The sequence below is a fragment of the Dermacentor andersoni genome, chromosome 7, assembly GCF_023375885.2.
Source record: "Dermacentor andersoni chromosome 7, qqDerAnde1_hic_scaffold, whole genome shotgun sequence".
Taxonomy (NCBI): domain Eukaryota; kingdom Metazoa; phylum Arthropoda; class Arachnida; order Ixodida; family Ixodidae; genus Dermacentor; species Dermacentor andersoni.
In genome coordinates this window covers 178,281,820-178,300,592 of record NC_092820.1, presented here as the reverse complement: position 1 = coordinate 178,300,592, position 18,773 = coordinate 178,281,820, and the positions used below count along the sequence as shown (strand labels likewise).

Below are 18,773 nucleotides of genomic sequence, written 5' to 3'. Positions count from 1 at the left end.
TCACCGAGCCTTACTGCATGTGCCATGCGAATAATATAGTGCTCTCTGGAAGGCATGCAGGCACCAGCGATTACGCTGGAACCTTCAACAAGTCATGTATAAAAGCTGACGCACTTGACCTGCTGATCAGGTTCCGACAATCGCCAATTGTGCTCGCCGTTGTCATTGTGCTTTGAGTGTAGCCCGTTTCTTTTCTTTTTTTTGGCCACAGGTTCACCCATTAAAGAGCTAGTTTCACAATACACAGTTTTTTCTACTGTTCTTCACAGCCATTACAATGTGGCAATATTGCCGTGCTCGGCGCTAGTTATATGTGTCTGCTTAAGCTCAGATTTTGCCTGTACTGCTTTGTTTGTTGTTGCAGCATACGATTGTCTTGGCCATTAGAGATAAATACTTTATGCAGCATGCACACACATCGACAGCCCAGCTACAGCTTCAAAGAGCAAAATCACATTTGCACTACTTCGTTAAGGGGCCTAGGGCATCCATACCCTGTTGTTACCTGTGTGAGATGTGTTCTGCTGCGTTGCTGTACAATAAAAAGTCATAGTTCTCATGCTAATGCGAAGGTCGTTTCTCGTGACTGAAATTAAAACATGCTGTCACATGAGCAGTTTCTCCATTTCGATGTCTTCGCATGAGATGTCCCTAGATTTGAATAAATTTTTCTATTTCCCCAAACAATGCTAAGCACCCAAAAATTTAGAAAAATTCCCTAGAGTTGGCAGCACTGTTTCTAAGCAACATTGTACTCAGCAAGGCCCAAAAACATGCATTCACGGACATGACTAGAACGTGAAATTGGCATTTAGAAGTGTGATAAATTGGGCTAGTTGATGTGCACTCAGTATTTTCCTTGTGCAATTTACTGGAAGACACCAACAGGGAAAAAAAAAGATAGAATGGCCGTTGCACGAAAAAAAAAAAAAGGAAACAGCAAGGAATTGATACTTTATTCTAGCCAAACGGCTCATCACTGATTGATCAACAGCACATCAGGTGGCGGATCTCTTCGCAGAAAAAAAAGTTCTTGATAGATTTTTATCGCGTCTTCTTCAGGCGAATGATGGCTTTTTCAGCTGCAGCCGCTATTTCGAGTCCGTCCTCACCGTCATCGTGAGCGCAAAAGAAGTGGCGCAGCAGGTCTGCCGCATCCAACACTTGTGCAGGTGTCGGTACGTCGGGTTCGCCAATATCAGGCTCCGAGCTGTCGTCGACACATTCGTCACTGTCGTCATTAGGCACTCCCTTCACCGCACGCACAATTTCCGCCTCAATTAGCTCTTCTGTCATCACCGCATCAGCATCGGCACGGACGTACATGCAGGAGGTGTCACAGTCAGGCACAATGCTGGCGTCAGGGAGAGCGTCCCACCACACTAGGGCTTGGTCGCCTGCCGCATTCTCGTTGGCAGGCACCGAGACCTTTGCTGCAACTGCCGCTGCCGACACCAAATGAGGCATGCCGGAAGCAATTGGCGATCGTACTTGCCGGTACAGCTATCCAAGCAGCCTGTAGCATCTCGATTGCCATCTACAAGTCAATCGTGGACTCGCACTTCATGCTCATATTGAGCAGAATCCGGACGATCACACGCTTGCAGAGTCCGACATAAAGTTCATAATAACTCCTTCGTTGAGGGGTTGCACAAGTTCAGTGCAGCCTGGCGGCAAGAATCATAGCTCTATGTTTTTGAGCACAGCGGCAGTGTGGTGGGCTGCGCAGTTATCTAGTTGGAGGTATATCTTCCGGTTCAGCTTGCCCAGCCGCTCGTCCCACTTCCCGCAGCCATTGTGCGAAAATTTATCTCATCATACAAGCCCTACGGTTGGACACATAACTAACTTGGAACTTTCGTTTGCCTTTTAAGCATCGTGGTATCGCACTTTTGCTGACCACGAGGGCCGAAACCTTTTCCAACCCATCCATGTTGGCACAAAGCAACACGGTCAGGTGGACCTTGCTCTGCCCACTGCCCTGGCAATGTTCACATTTGAGGGCCAAGGTTTCTTGCAGCAGCATCTGCTAGAGCAGGGCGGCCTCATCCGTGTTGAACAAATCCTTGGCACTGTATTTTTCTAGCAGCCGTCCAACGTTTGCCTCCACCCACGCCATGGCAGCTTCGCGGTTAACAGACTGCGCTTCCCCGCTGACAGCCCTGCTGACGATGTCGTGGCACTCCTTGAAACCTTGCAGCCAGCCGACACTCACCACAACATCGTCGTGCCCCATGATGCACCTGAAGTCCCTCGCTTTGCACTGCAACAGTGCCCCACTCACAGGAGTGTTGCTTGCACTTGCGTCCAAAAACCACTTGAAGACCGCCGTCTCTACAGTTTCGAAAGCGGGGGCTCAGTTTCTTTCTGTCACCTTTTACGCCACGTGCGACAGCACTGCTGACATCAGCACTGCTGACTTCTTGCTGGGATAGTTGGTTTATCTTATTTGGTGAAGTTAGGACACAACCAAGGGCAGAAAAAAGCTTTAGGACAGGAAAGAGCGTCACTTGCAACTAGTTTATTGAAAGCAGACGGTGTCACATTTATAGGAGAAGGTGGCCATGTGCACACGTACGTTTGCGCACAATACTCAAAGTTTGCATCACTATCCAAACATACAGTGCAGAAACTGTCATTCAGTGCTACATAAAGCCACAGACGTATCGGTGACACAGATGTCATGTTTCATGTTGATGAAATAGGCCTCCATTTATTCCCATGTCAAGGAATCTTTGCTACTGCCATCGAAAAGTTGTGACGCAGACTCATTGGAATCCGTCAAAATTCACTATTTCCGAAGGGCAGCTGAGTGCAATGTCGGCAACATGTCGGAAGCTATGACCGCTCATCACAGCCGACTAAAAGGCACGTTAAAGATTCCCCCATGGCAAAAAAGAAGAAACATAAAAGCAAAACTAGAAAAATAGTTCCTTTTTTATGCGCTGGATGGCACTAGCTGTCAGAGAGTACTCCAAGTGTGGCAAAATTTGAAGTTGAGACCATCGATAGCGGGCTATCGATGGCTATAGGCGTGGACAAGAAATTGCTAATGTCACCAATGCCCCAATAGCAATATCCAATAAACATCCCTAGGATGCCTGCATGCTGTTTGGGGTGCCATTAGGTTCAGGGAGGGCACACATGTATGCTGGTTAATTTCTGCATGCCACTACTAGATGGAACTAGTTACCGTCCTGAGATAATAGCATCATCATCATATCCTGCTAGATTGCAATCACTTGGCATAGATTCAGCGTGCTTAAACAGTAGTGGCTGCGCTGCAGTGTGTTGTTTAGCAGGTATAGGCTTCATAGCGCTTTCAGGTGCAGTAAGAGGGCATCACTACAAAAAGAATGGGCATGGATTTTAAACACTTGGCATGTGGCTTCGTTCGAGACCGTCATCAAGAGCTTCAAGGTGACAAAAAAAAAAAATTAAATTATGGGGTTTTACGTGCCAAAACCACTTTCTGATTATGAGGCACGTTGTAGTGGAGGACTCTGGAAATTTCGACCACCTGCGGATCTTTAACGTGCACCTAAATCTAAGCACACGGGTGTTTTCGCATCCCGCCCCCATCGGAATGCGGCCGCCGTGGCCGGGATTCGATCCCGCGACCTCGTACTCAGCAGCCCAACACCATAGCCACTGAGCAACCATGGCGGGTCTTCAAGATGACAGGAACTGCATACAAAACTACTCGGCTGGGGGGATGACCAGCTTTGGGAGAATGCTGATGAGACGAGCTCATCAGATGACAAGGGTAGCAGAAGTGATGAGGACGACTGAACAAAAGTATTCGTAGTCAGCCACTAGTGGTTGCATTATACTGCATAGTAGTCCGAATGTATCTAAGAATAAAACCAGCAAAAAAATAATGCGCACAGGAAACATACAGTTTTGGTAGTTCAGCCTCTTTCCTGTCTTCTTGTATGCTTCCTGCGTGCATCTCTTTTTGGCTGGCTTTTTCTTAAATACAATGCGTCAACTAGCCCAATGACGTGTTTTACTAGTCTGAATGTACCATATTTACTCGCATAATAAATGCACTCGCATAATACATGCACCCCCAACTTTGCTACTGTGCAGACCCACGATCGAACGCCATACTGTAGTCTTTTGGAGAGACTACAATCTTTGACTTTTGCATACGTGTTTAAAGCAAGCGCACTTAATGCTTAACGCATCCTTTCTGCCAGTGCCAGTGCAAAGGTTCCTCACAAGTTCGAGAGAGGAAAAAAACGCAACTAGCTCTCTGCAACATATGCAGTTTACGCACTTTATGCTGATGTAGTAAGGTAGCTCACATGTGGGATGCGTGGCCAGGCGCGGCGCACAGGAGGGTCCAAGTGAAGAAGGGGCTGCCAAAAATTGATTGGCATAGTGGTCATAATTGGGTGTAGTATCGAATTCGCATGTCTATGGTTCGCTTTTCTGCCTGCCTGGGGTTTCGATGTGTGTGTGTTGGGCCTTAGGTCGAGTTATACACCTGCTGCAGCACATGAAGTTTATCTGCTCACAAAACGGAAACCTTGGCCGAACACTGATAAACTTTGACATGCCGATGATCAGGACGGTCGAGGAAAGAGATGCACACAGCATGCTTGTCAAAACAGGTGCTTGCTTCAACATGATGCTTGCGATAACAGCAGACAGCCGGAAGCGGCTGCGAGGACGAGGTGGGGTGCGATTGGAGATCGCTGTTTGGAGCGCGCATTCAGTTTCACCGCATGCGATTGGCCTAGGCTGCGCCGACTTCGCGTGGCTGAGACATTTGTTCTTTATTCTATGGTGGAACCACGATGTAGATGAAGCGGCTAGCGACCTGAACGGAAGATCTAGTGGTTCCGATGCGGAGAGAAGTTTCGGTTTGCAAATGGTATACATGTATTTTTACTGCAAAGATAGGTTACCTTATGCATGTTCCAAATCATTACCGTCTTACTTTTCAATTTTTACTATTTTGCAAATGTCTCCATGAAATTTACCCGCATAATGAACGCACCCTTCAACTTTGCTTCAGTATATTGGGAAAAAGACTGTTCATTACACAGGAAAATACGGTAGTTTGAGGCTTCAGTGAGCCATCAGGCTGCCTCATGAAAAGCCTGCATCATGTAAAGGAAAGTGCAGGCCTTCAAAGATTTATTATGGTAAATAGGTTAAAGATGACAACAATAGTGTTTGCATAACTCAAGAAAGCAAGAATATGTATGCAAACTGTTAACTAAAGCATTAAACCATTCGTTTTGATATTCTAGTACAGTAAAACCTCATTATAACGAAGTTGAAAGGGGGTTGTAATTACTTCGTTATAACCATTGGTTTGTTATAGCCACTATCCAGTTCTATCCACAATTAGCAAGCAAGAGCGGATAGCAGCAGCAGCAGCAGCAGCCGCCTGTTTTATGTCCACTGCAGGACGAAGGCCTCTCCCTGCGATCTCCAATTACCCCTGTCCTGCGCCAACCGATTCCAACTAGCACACACAAACTTCCTAATTTCATCGCACCACCTAGACTTCTGCTGTCCTCTACTATGCTTCCCTTCTCTTGGTACCCATTCTGTCACCCTAATAGTCCAACGGTTATCTAATCTGCGCATTACATGACCTGCCCAGTGCCATTTCTTTCTCTTAATGTCAATTAGAATATTGTCTATACCTGTTTGCTCTCTGATCTAAACGAGTCTCTTTCTGTCTCCTAAAGTTATGCCTAGCATTCTTCGTTCCATCGCTCTTTGCGCGGTCCTTAACTTGTTCTCAAGCTTCTTTCTCAGTCTCCAAGTCTCGGCCCCATATGTCAGCACAGGTAAAATGCACTGATTGTATACCTTTCTTTTCAATGATAACGGTAAGCTTCCAGTCAGGAGCTCACGATGTCTGCCATATGCGATCCAACCCATTTTTTATTCTTCTGTGAATTTCCTTCTCATGGCCAGGGTTCCCTGTGATTAGCTGACCTAGGTAAACATACTCTTTCACAGACTCTAGAGGCTGACTTGCGATCCTGAACTCTTGTTCCCTTGCCCAGTTGTTCATCATTATCTTTGTCTTCTGCATATTAATCTTCAACCCCACTCTTACACTCTCTCTTAAGGTCCTCAACCATTTGTTGTAACTCGTCTGCAGTGTTGCTGAATAGAACAATGTCATCGGCAAACCGAAGGCTGCCGAGGTATTCGCCGTCAATCCTTACTCCTAAACCTTTCCAGTTTAATAGCTTGAATACTTCTTCCAAGCATGCAGTGAATAGCATTGGAGAGATTGTGTCTCCTTGTCTGACCCCCTTTTTTTTTATAGGTATCTTCCTGCTTTTCTTGTGTAGAATTAGGGTGGCTGTGGAATTTCTGTAGATATATTCCAGGGCATTTACATAAGCGGTCTGTACTTCTTGATTACACGATGCCTCTATGACTGCTGATATCTCTACTGAATCAAATGCTTTTTCGTAATCTAGAAAAGCAATACAGAGAGGCTTATTGTACTCTGCGGATTTCTCGATAACCTGATTAATGACATGGATGTGATCCATTGTAGAGTATCCCTTTCTGAAGCCAGCCTGTTCCCTTGATTGACTAAAGTCCAGTGTTGCCCTTATTCTATTGGAGATTATTTTCGTAAATATTTTATATAATACTGGGAGTAAGCTGATTGGCCTATAATATTCCAGCTCTTTAACATCTCCCTTCTTGTGGATTAGTATAATGTTCGCATTCTTCCAGTTTTCGGGGACCCATGCAGTCGATAGACACTTTGTATAGAGAGCCACCAGTTTTTCTAGCATTATGTCTCCTCCATCTTTGACTACATCGACTGTTATTCCATCTTCTCCTGCTGCTTTTCCTCGTTTCATATCTTGCAAGGCCTTTTTCACCTCATCGCTAATCATAGGAGGAGTTTCTGTATCCTGTCCATTATTGTTTCGAATGAAGTACTCCTGAGTCTTCTGGGTACTGTACAGGTCAGTATAGAATTCTTCCGCTGTGTTTATTATACCTTAGAGATTGCTGATGATATTATTCTGCTTATCTTTCAATGCATACATCTAGGTTTGTCCTATGCCAAGTGTCCTTCTCACTGATTTCAGGCTGCATCCATTTTTTACGGCTTCTTCAGTCTTTCTCACGTTATAATTTCGAATATCACTTATTTTCGCCTTGTTGATCAGTTTTGACAGTTCCGCAAATTCTATCTTATCTCTTGAGTTGGACACTTTCATTCTTTGTCGTTCCTTTATTAGGTCCTTTGTTACTTGGGAGAGCTTGCCCACTGGTTGCCTTGGTGCCTTGCCTCCCACTTCGATTGCTGCCTCTGAAGCCAGCCTCATTACGGTTTCATTCATTACCTCTATGTCACCATCATCATCTGTCTGCTCTAAGGCTGCATGTTTGTTTGCAAGTACCAGGCTAAATTTGTCTTCTTCTACCCTTACTGCCTCTAAGTCGACCTGTTTCTTCTTGACCAATTTTACTCTTTCTCTGTTCAAATTGAGGTGAATCCTAGCCCTCACTAACCTATGATCACTGCACTTTACCCTTCCTATCACTTCTACATCCTGCACTATGCTAGAATCGGCAGAAAGTAGAGATGATGTACTCACCACCAAATCTCCCAGCAGCATGCCATGCGAAAAAAAAAAATAGAATGGCCGTTGCACGAAAAAAAAAAAAAAGGAAACAGCAAGGAATTGATACTTTATTCTAGCCAAACGGCTCATCACTGATTGATCAACAGCACATCAGGTGGCGGATCTCTTCGCAGAAAAAAAGTTCTTGATAGATTTTTATCGCGTCTTCTTCAGGCGAATGATGGCTTTTTCAGCTGCAGCCGCTATTTCGAGTCCGTCCTCACCGTCATCGTGAGCGCAAAAGAAGTGGCGCAGCAGGTCTGCCGCATCCAACGCTTGTGCAGGCGTCGGTACGTCGGGTTCGCCAATATCAGGCTCCGAGCTGTCGTCGACACATTCGTCACTGTCGTCATTAGGCACTCCCTTCACCGCACGCACAATTTCCGCCTCAATTAGCTCTTCTGTCGTCACCGCATCAGCATCGGCACGGACGTACATGCAGGAGGTGTCACAGTCAGGCACAATGCTGGCGTCAGGGAGAGCGTCCCACCACACTAGGGCTTGGTCGCCTGCCGCATTCTCGTTGGCAGGCACCGAGACCTTTGCTGCAACTGCCGCTGCCGACACCAAATGAGGCATGCCGGAAGCAATTGGCGATCGTGCTTGCCGGTACAGCTATCCAAGCAGCCTGTAGCATCTCGATTGCCATCTACAAGTCAATCGTGGACTCGCACTTCATGCTCATATTGAGCAGAATCCGGACGATCACAAGCTTGCAGAGTCCGACATAAAGTTCATAATAACTCCTTCGTTGAGGGGTTGAACAAGTTCAGTGCAGCCTGGCGGCAAGAATCATAGCTCTATGTTTTTGAGCACAGCGGCAGTGTGGTGGGCTGCGCAGTTATCCAGTTGGAGGCATATCTTCCGGTTCAGCTTGCCCAGCCGCTCGTCCCACTTCCCGCAGCCATTGTGCGAAAATTTATCTCATCATACAAGCCCTACGGTTGGACACATAACTAACTTGGAACTTTCGTTTGCCTTTTAAGCATCGTGGTATCGCACTTTTGCTGACCACGAGGGCCGAAACCTTTTCCAACCCATCCATGTTGGCACAAAGCAACACGGTCAGGTGGACCTTGCTCTGCCCACTGCCCTGGCAATGTTCACATTTGAGGGCCAAGGTTTCTTGCAGCAGCATCTGCTAGAGCAGGGCGGCCTCATCCGTGTTGAACAAATCCTTGGCACTGCATTTTTCTAGCAGCCGTCCAACGTTTGCCTCCACCCACGCCATGGCAGCTTCGCGGTTAACAGACTGCGCTTCCCCGCTGACAGCCCTGCTGACGATGTCGTGGCACTCCTTGAAACCTTGCAGCCAGCCGACACTCACCACAACATCGTCGTGCCCCATGATGCACCTGAAGTCCCTCGCTTTGCACTGCAACAGTGCCCCACTCACAGGAGTGTCGCTTGCTCTTGCGTCCAAAAACCACTTGAAGACCGCCGTCTCTACAGTTTCGAAAGCGGGGGCTCACAGTTTCTTTCTGGCACCTTTTACGCCACGTGCGACAGCACTGCTGACAGTTTCTTTGCAGCTCAAAATCACTGCTATGCCGGAATCTTCGGCCACATTTTTCTTCTTCACGTCGGACTCAATGGCTTTCAGCATAGCCACCTTCTGCTCGATTGATATCGTTCTGTGCTTCCATTTGCTGTTGGCGTCGTCCATCTCCTTTCTGGCGGTGAGAACTCGCACAAACAAACCGACAGAAACACCGATATCCTTGATGCGCACGCAGACAAGCAACAACAAAACCGCAGTCGGCGTCGCACCACGCACGCGGCGGACAAGCAAGCGGGCCCACCAGTTCTACGGGAAAGAGGAGGCCGGCAGATGCACACGGGAGACGCGCACGTCGCGCAGCACTACAAGACCTTGACCTGACGGGTACTAAAGTGGTCAGTAAACGCTCTTTGTGGAAAAACAATTGCTGACGATTACGTTACTTCCTAATGCGAAATTTGAGCGCAGTTCTTGAGCTGTTTCGGCTTTTCGAAATATTGAGGCAAAGAATTCGTGCAAGACATGTATGTACAGTTACATACAACTTTTAATATTCAGACATATTCCTTTTTCAAGAGACACTCCATTCCCAGTTCTTGACTGTTATGAAGGAAGCTTTGTGGTCAGAGAAACAGACTTGCTGCACCAATGCCTGGTTCGGCGTAGCGCACTTCTGGATTCTGGTAATGACGGTGTTGGGCCTCTGCTCAGGCAGCCCGTTCAGCAGCAGCGGCAGACGAAGAACTTCCACCAATTGCCTCGCTCATGGCTCAGAAAGAACTGGCTGAGAATAAACAACTTATATAGGCAGACAGATTATATTATAATAAAAACCATCTGTGAGCCTTGGACAATCCGTCTGGTGCAGAACATTTTGCACCAGCCACCGGAAACGGAGCGTAGCTTGGCGCAACTGCCTTATTTACCGGGAGGTTGCGGAAGGCAGCGGGTAGGCACATAGGAACGTTGCTTGGCAAAGAGATGGCAGCGACTGACTGATGCCACTGACACTGCTAGAGAGTCAACTGAAGGTGGCTTTGCGTTTCGGCTTGGGAAGCGTGCACTGTGATTTGCTGATGCCAAGCCGGTGCTTCGACAACCGGAGAACATCGCGCGCTCTCACGCAGTCGCCGCTACGGAGGATAGGAGGGGGAGAAGGGGTGCACGCAGTGGCGAACGGTGGCGGCTATGTGTCTCGGCTTAGGCAGCAGCACATCATCAAGATCAGCCGCCACCGAGCTGGCACTCTGATTGCCGCCGCACATGGGTGGCATTGGAGGAGGACGGAAGAAAGCAAGGCTCGCGCCGTGCATGAGAGATGGCACCAGGAGCTCGCGCAGCTAGACCAGCGTGTTGGCCCTGGCTATGGGGCTGATTATGGCCAGGCACGACAGCGCCATGAAACGCAGGTATGGGCGCCAAAGAGCTGCCCTCTAAAAAAGGCTCATTATACCCATTGCAAGGAAATTTTCACATCGTTAAAACAAGATTTTCAACACGTGGGCATCTATTGGAATCTCAAGGGGAATCACGATTGATTTGTTATATCCATTAGTTGGTTATGTCCCGTTTCGTTATAACAAGGTTTTACTGTACATGCAGTTTACAGAACTGCAGTGCCTGTTTCTGGTTTTGATGTCAAGCTGTGCAGTTGTAAACTTCATGATTAAAGGAACACTAAAGGAAAATATTAAGACAACGTGAACTGTTAAAATACCAATCCAGAAACCTTGTAGTGCTTGTTTCGTGCCAAGAAAAGACTTGCCTAGTTCAATATAAAATTGCGTCTGAATGATCCCCATACATTTAGTGCAATTCAAATCGCCTGCCCCTGAGTGGGGAGTGATGACGTTGCATACGCCATCACTGCTCTTTACTGCCGTCGGTGAATAAAACAGCGCCCGAGAGGCGAAGCTATGGTTTCTTGTGCAGAACGCAAACGTGCGGCCATGGAGAGACCGAGCCAAGACAGAGGATTGGATTCACAGCTGCAGTTGCTCTTGTTCAAGTGCAATAGACCATTCAGGCATCCCGTGACATCCCATGAACTTGGCATTATCTGCCACTTGCAGTTCGTGAAAATTTCGCGAGACAGCAAAACCAGCACAGCACTGAGCAATAACGAAACTACTGAAATACGAAAGTAGGGGTGGTGCAGTCATGTGAAAATGAAACCTTCCGAATGCCTGCGCCATTGCCAAGGGTAACACCAATGAGTTCATTTTCATAAAAAATTGGACAGAACTGGAGAAGAGAAGCACTGACGCTCAACTAAACCTTGAGATTTAGTTTAGAATAATGCGCTGACCAGTCAAATTCAGGTATAAAACATCAGTGAGACTTGAACATGGGCTGGTTAAACACCAGATCATGACTAAATTTTTAGATTTAGTTGGATCGTTTTGTGAACCTTGTTTCCTTGTCATCGTGTGTGTTATGGCCGCTGTATTCCAAGCGTGAGCTTCCACCAACTTGCCCAAGTTTCTATAGTATTGCTGTTCCACTCTGTTATCATTCTCAAAAAGAAAGAGTCCTTAAACATATTGGTTTCTGGCGCAGTACAGTGCAAGGGAACATGGCCTTGTATCATTGCCAGTGTTGACTGGTACTGGCTGGGGTCGACAGCAAGTTTCTTACGTCTGATAATGCAATGATCTTTTTATAATGAATGGTTGAGTACTAGTGACAGCATTATAATGAGGAGTGCCTACGTCATCGGGCTAGTTCCTGAATTTCACGGGGGAGTTGAAAATCGTGTCATGCATTTACCTCAATTTCTCTTTTACTAAAGCTCTCTTTGTGATAATATTGATGCCTTAGATGTATTAGAGCACTAATATATCACTTTAGCTTGGCTTAATATTTGCCCTTAGAGTTCCTTAAAACTTGTTTCATTTTCTAAGCGATTTTCCAATTTTTCGAATTCTGATCGATTTACTTTCAAAATTTAGGTTCTAAATAAAAACACCTAAATAAACAAAAACAAGAAAGGCTCTAAATAAACAGTGAATTGCTGTTCTAGTAACAGTTGCTAGAACTCCACTTTTTCTGTTGAATGCAACTATTTTCATCCAAATTATTTGAGGAGTTGATTAGTAAAAGTGATTCTCTATTGCACGTATCTTTTGATAGAAAACTCTGAAGTGGCTTCAGGTGAAGCTTTTTTTTTAACTTTGCTTATATAAAATGAATTTTTTATAGAAGCAGTTCACGAAATTTAGATGTCTGTTTTACTGAAAATTTTCAAAGTTGCAAGCTCCGTGCTCAATTTGTTTTTTTGTTTTTTTTACTGTTACTAAGTGTTTGCAATCCTTGTGAAAGATAACAGAATGAAGCACTAATTGAAAAATCCACTTCCTAGCTTAACTAGAGCATAACCATTACTTTTAAATGTCACAAATTCAAAACAGTTCGGAGCAGTTCCGATTTCCCTGGTTATTTGCTTGGATGAAACCGAAGCGGCGGCCGCACCCACAAGCCAAATCTTTTTCCTAAAGGATGAGCGGATATTCAATCATCCCTTGAGTTGAAGGTAGTTTCACTGGTAGCAAAAAAGAACAAGTGAATTCAGTAACTTGCCTCCGAATAGTAGTAGACAGCCTTGCTGTCAGCCAGCTGGTTCTGCCAAATCATCTCCTTTATGCGTGCCTTGAAGTGTTCTACTATCACTTCGCCGTCGTGACCATCACCTGTGACACAAACAATTGTTGTCTCTCACTAACAGGAACAGGAAACAAGTTGTCAAGCAGGAGCACTGACCTTCGCCTTTGTTTAGCAGCTGCCCAGACACTGGTAGCATGTCCTGCAAAAACAAGCAAAATAAATGAGAAGTATACATAATTCAGAATAATAAATGGTCAGCGCACTACTGAAATGCATATGAAATGCAGCGCATTATTTACACCTTGCTCCAAAGGCAAACATTTATGCAGGAGCACATCGCAGAAAGATTATAAATAATGACACGCGTGGATAAGTGCAAGCTTTAACACCTTTACTGTTGTGCAAAATGTACAGATAAAACCATCAGAGAAATTACTAAGGCTGCAGAAAAGAAGTACTACTTGGGTAGCTTGTCTGAAGCATGGCATATAGTACACACCGTAGACAAGTACCTAGGAGGAATCAGTGAAATGAAATTTATTTATTTATTTCATTTTTTATTTATTAATACTGCGGGCATCAGGCTGGCCCAAGCAGGGCAGGCAAGAAAAGAGAAAGAAAACAGACAATATTGCAGGCAGGTTACACAATGTGAATACGTGGTATATTTTTTAGTCTGTTTCACTCTTGGCCTACAGCAGCGCTAACACGAGGACAAATAAGCAATGTTCACCATACAAGCATCGACACTCAACCAAATTTTGAGATTTAGTTTAGAACAGTATGCTGACCTTTTCTTACATTCAGCTATGAAATGTCAGTGAGACTTGAACATGAGCTGGTTAAGCCCCAGATCTTGAGTAAACTTTGCAGATGTAGTCGGCTCATTTTGTGAACCTTGTTTCTTTTTTCTCGTCTATGAACTTCCACCAACAAGCCCAAGTGTCCCTGCTATTGCTGTTCCACTCTGTTATCATTCTTGGAAAGAAAGGGTTCTCAAACGTACTGGTTTCTGGTGTGGTACAGTGTAAAGGTGCGTACGACACCCTAGCAGGAAAATGCGTGCCGTGCGCCACCGGCATTCCAATGCAGCTGCAGCAGACCAGCCACACGAACTGGCAGCGAGCCGCTGAGGCAGTCATGTGACAGCATGAAAGTTTCGCGTCCTCTGTTTTACTCTGCATGTAGGTGCGAGATGTTGCACGCTTCTTCCTTCACCTGCTGACAGACTGGTGCTGTGTTTACATTCTTCATCCTTCGTTCTTAATGCGAGTTATGTCTTATGAAGATGACGTCATTTCCACTAATCATAATCATGTTTCTGTGCTCTCTTCTGTTGTGGCGTCGCCGCATTCAAAAGACAAGGAGAATGAGGTACTGGGTATCGCCTCTGCGTCCTTGTATTCATCGTCCAACTTTTCATACAGAACCGGATATGGTGCATTGTCTCCAAAAGCCTTTCCATCAGGACATCTCGGTTTAGACTCATCATTGTAAAAACAATCACAAACCACGACAATCCAAAGTGCGAACGAGACCAACCCAAGCAAACCAAAACAAGCGTGAGCCAGAGCAGACGATAGTGCGAAACAAACAGTCTGGCTGACACCAGATGCAAGTACGAATTGAATGGTCTGGTAGGTTCACATGACACCAGTTTCCTGCGTGCATGTTACTGAAGGGGCCATTCTCACTGGTCTCTTGCGTTTGTGGCTTGCTTGCCACCGCGGAAAGCCTCGAAAAGTCGGTCATGACTTTTCGTGGCCCTTTTTCCTCAATGAGGGTGACTGTGGTGGCCTGACAAATGCTGGCAACGGGTTAAGACTACAAAAAAGTCTGTCACAACTGCAGAAAGCCACGAAAAAGCTCCCGCAAGGCTGCTCCCATGGCACATGCTTTTCCACTAGCATGTATGTACCTTAAGGGAATGCAACTTAGCATGTTGTCTGTGTGTCATTGCCAGTGTTCACAAGTAATGGCTGGGGTCAACAGCAAGTTTGTTAGTCAGGAGCTGAAAAAGGAATCGAACCTGTGGAGATTTTTTTTTTTTTTTCATGAATAGAGTGGCTCAAGAGCATTATCTTTTATTAGTTGGGAGGGGGAATGCCTGAAATACTTGGAGTAAATGAATAGTAGTCAGTCACTCTTGTTATTGCTGTCATCAGCATACAAGTACTAAACAATGCGCATGCATGTTCAAGCGTGAGTGTGTTCATAGTAGTATAACTGATTGGTTATGTGCATGAAGGGGCATTGCATAGTTCATGTCTCCATAAACAGTTTCCAAAAAGACCAACTTGCCCATTTTATCAATGTGCATGCTGTAAGATAAATTAAGCGATAGTAACTTCCAGTTATTATGGCTAAACTTCCCGTAAATGTAAAGAACCAAGAGCGTACTTGTCAAGATATGGTATATTATATTACGTGGGATGTGAAGAACAGTTCTTTATGCATTAATAACTGTTCCTTATGTCTTTGTTGATTAATTACAAGATAAACCATTTTTAAGCACTTACAGTACTAAAAGATGCATTTTTTACAATGTTTCTTAGGTTAACACCACCCAAATGCAAACGTTTAACCTGACCAGAGGCCTACATGTCAAGGCATTCACTGAATATTTGAAAACAGTAATAAATGCCTTAGTAATCAGGGGGGTTCCTCTGGCTACGAAGAAAAGAACAAAAACAAGGATCTTACTTTAGCCTGCCTCTCGTACTTCGCTTGCAACAGCTTCCATTCCAGCATCCAGTGTTCCTTCTCCTAAATTCAGGCATAAAATGTCAGTGATGGTTGAACATGAATTGGTAACAATTACACACCAGATCAAAGCAAAAACTCACCTCCTCAAGTTTCCTAACTTTGTTCTTCAGACTTTCAATCTGTAACAAAATTTAGAGAATGTTGTAGAAAAGAACTAGAATGTGTAGGCTTACAATTGGTATTTTGCCCATAAGAGCAAAGATGATTCAGGAATTTAAAGGTTGTCGAAGGCCAAATTCAAGTAGGTTGAAAGAAACTTCAAAAAAAAGAAAAAGATTATAGTGTTTTATGTGCCAAAACCACGATTTGATTGAGGCAGGCTGTAGTGGGGGACTCCAGAATAATTTGGCCCACCAAAGCTTCCTTAACGTGCACATAAATCTAAGTACGCGGGTGTTTTCACTATTTGTCTTTATTGAAATGCGGCCACGGCGGCGGGGATTCGATCCCACAACCTTGTGCTTAGCAGCCGAACACCATAGGACGGAGCAAGATAAACAGGAGCGCCAACTCCAACACCGTGCAACGCATTCGCTCGGGTGCAACCGTGCAATGCCGATGCCGGGGCCTAGCTCATACCTCTGCTCTCTGCCTCCGCTCCTCGTCAGGCACAGGCTTTTTCCTTACCTTCCTCCTCCCGCCAACTACCCTCATCGCGTAGCGCCCTCTGCTGAGGCACACGCAGAGCAGAGTGGAGAAGGGCAACGGTGACGCTGAACGGGCAGCGCAGCGAACATAGAGCGTGTCGTCTGCTAGAAACTCGCGCCCTCAGCCATCTCAGTTTGACAGAAATCCAACAAAAAAAAATATATGTGCACAAATAAAAGCACAAATAAACACATGGTACCACCTTTTCTGCACGTATGTGAGACATTTTTACATGTGTTTAGAGGAAACAGACGAAAAATAATACTGCACAGGAAGGCACAACAGGCATACTTGTTTTTCATGCCTGAATGTTTGCGCGGAAGTGAAGGTTCTTTCATGTTTCAATTTTCATGTTCCTTGCTTTGTTTGCCATGTCTGCAGCATGTTTATACATGCCTGACAGAACAAGGTATCTTGATACTTGTGTGTGAAGAGACGGAGCAACAGGACAGCAAACCATCAGTGTTTTGTTCCCAGCTGTAAATCTCAGTTTGGCAAAGGATGGGAGAAGTTTTCACTCTGCGCGGCACCACCTGATTCGCAGCTACTGCACCAGTGGAGACAAAAATTCCTAAAAGACAGCGACCGCTTAAAGCTAAGGACAAAATACGTGTGCAATACTTCGAGATGCACCTTACTTTTGACAGGTACTTCAGTGAACACAATGTCCTCAATGACGCTGAATGCCAGGAGGAACCAGAAGACGCGGATGCGAAAGGACAGGAGGAGATCAATTTGTCTACAACTACACCTTCCCTTCTCCAGACACGTGTCATAATGACAATTCTCAGCCTTGCCTTTGAGAAGAGTCCTTCAGTTGGCATCCTGGCAGGACTCTATTAAGTAAACCGAATAGTTTGAGTGGGCCCACAGCTCAGAACGACAACGCACGTTCCCTGTGCACAGATCAAAATTCACTTTTGCAGGAACTCTTTTTGCATCCACAAAGGGTCAAGCTTCTGCCTTCATGGGGCCACTACAAGGTATGAAAATTTTCAAAATCAAATAGCTGGGTGCTGCCCCCCAGCAACACGCAGGTTTTTTTAAGCGAAGACACAGTTCTTTCTGTAACGAAGTGCATCTATTTCACAGAAGGCCTTCATGGGAAATATTTGAGGCATTTATACTAAACTGCAATTTGAACGCAATCGACCTTGAAGGACAAACGACTACCCTCGAAGACTTCGAGCATATGGTAGAGACTACTGACAAGATAAAGATGTGCAGGGGTGGTCCAGCAAAGCAAAAGTACCCGGGTATGAATGCTAAGTGTGCCTACACAGACTCCGTGGGTGTGTGGAGGCACAGGAGGGGCGCCATTCACGACACTGACCAGTGTTCGCACTGCGAAAGACTTGCGGGCACATTGCGTTGCCATGCAATGCCGAGGACTACTTTCCTTGCCATTCAAAGCCAGCGAATGCTTATGAAGCAACAATTCACCACTAGCTGGAGACACATATTTTCAGCTTCTCTTGTGAAGTTCATAAGCTGGAAGCACTAGCAGGATTTCTGCATTATTATGTCTTAACGAGAATACGGTAATTTGGCTCGCAAGAGAACCGGGTTACACAAAAGGCCTTGCGAGAAAAGAAGCAAACGAAGCAACCTTTGCACTTGGTGGATGCTCACATAAAAAGGGTGCTAAATGTCACCTTTTCATTAAAAGCTCGTTTCGCTGTCTTCTCTCAGTGCTCTAGACCACACGAACTATCGTTTTATTCCCCTCCCCATTTCCTGGTTTCTCTTTCGGTGTTGCTTTCCGTAATTCATTTATTTTCTGTTCTTGTGCCTTGTATAATTCTATGTAGCCTACCTTACAAGTTCCCTCCATTTGGCCTGTATAAAATTTATAACATGATCTGAACATGTGATCCTTCTGCTAACCTAACTCCGTGAACCGCAAATGCTATGCATGCTACAGGCATCAGGGCATGTACGGAGCAGACAACAAAACAGATAGGCAAGCAGCAGGCACGGGAACACCGCTAAGCACGACTGTGCGCCGTTGCTATAGAAACAACAGAGAGACTCCCGAGCTTGGTCCGCGCATGCCTCTACTTCTTCGGTTTGTTGGAAGACCCACCTCTCCCCTCCACTAATTTTCCTCATCTGCAGCACCGTCTGGCGAATACGCTGTGAAGCAGGAGCCGGCATTTCAAAATGTGTCCCTTCCAGAAGAGTGGAGTCGGCGTTCCTGTCTTATCTTACTCGGTGCACCATAGCCAATAAGCAATCACAGCGAGTCAAACAAACTTCAGATATACACATAAACTTAAAGATATTCGAATGTCCTTCTTAGCTTCAATTCTTTTTAGGTAAGCAGACACATGAATTGCACATGTGCTTAAGAGGAAGCTTTAGCTCAGGTGCTCCTATATAAATGCATGTAAAAGGATAATTAGTTCTTCTCGGCAACCACTGCACCAAATTTGGCAAGGTTTGTTGCATTCAAAAGAAAAACTTAATATCTAGTGACTGCTGGTTTCAAATTTTTGATTTAGATTGTAAATTTTTTATTAAAACTTGGCAGAAATCGCAAATTTTCTGAAAACAAAACTATCATGTTTACAAGAAGGGATAAAGTTTACTAGTTCACAAGCCCGCAGCATAAAATACAAGCT

The 18,773-nt window shown here is 45.3% G+C and overlaps 1 protein-coding gene across 12 annotated transcripts in view; it reads right to left on the bottom strand.

The window, feature by feature from the left end:
* The window catches only part of LOC126533186 (protein phosphatase 1 regulatory subunit 21-like), a 250,792-nt gene that overhangs the window by 76,770 nt on the left and 155,249 nt on the right, over positions 1-18,773 (bottom strand). For all 12 annotated transcript variants that reach the window (XM_055071642.2, XM_055071640.2, XM_055071641.2 and 9 more), the window contains 4 exons: positions 15,582-15,620; positions 15,439-15,501; positions 12,892-12,934; positions 12,712-12,821 (listed from right to left, as the gene is read on the bottom strand). In XM_055071642.2, the coding sequence (XP_054927617.2) occupies positions 12,712-12,821; positions 12,892-12,934; positions 15,439-15,501; positions 15,582-15,620 (255 nt within the window). The remainder of the gene's footprint in view (positions 1-12,711; positions 12,822-12,891; positions 12,935-15,438; positions 15,502-15,581; positions 15,621-18,773) is intronic.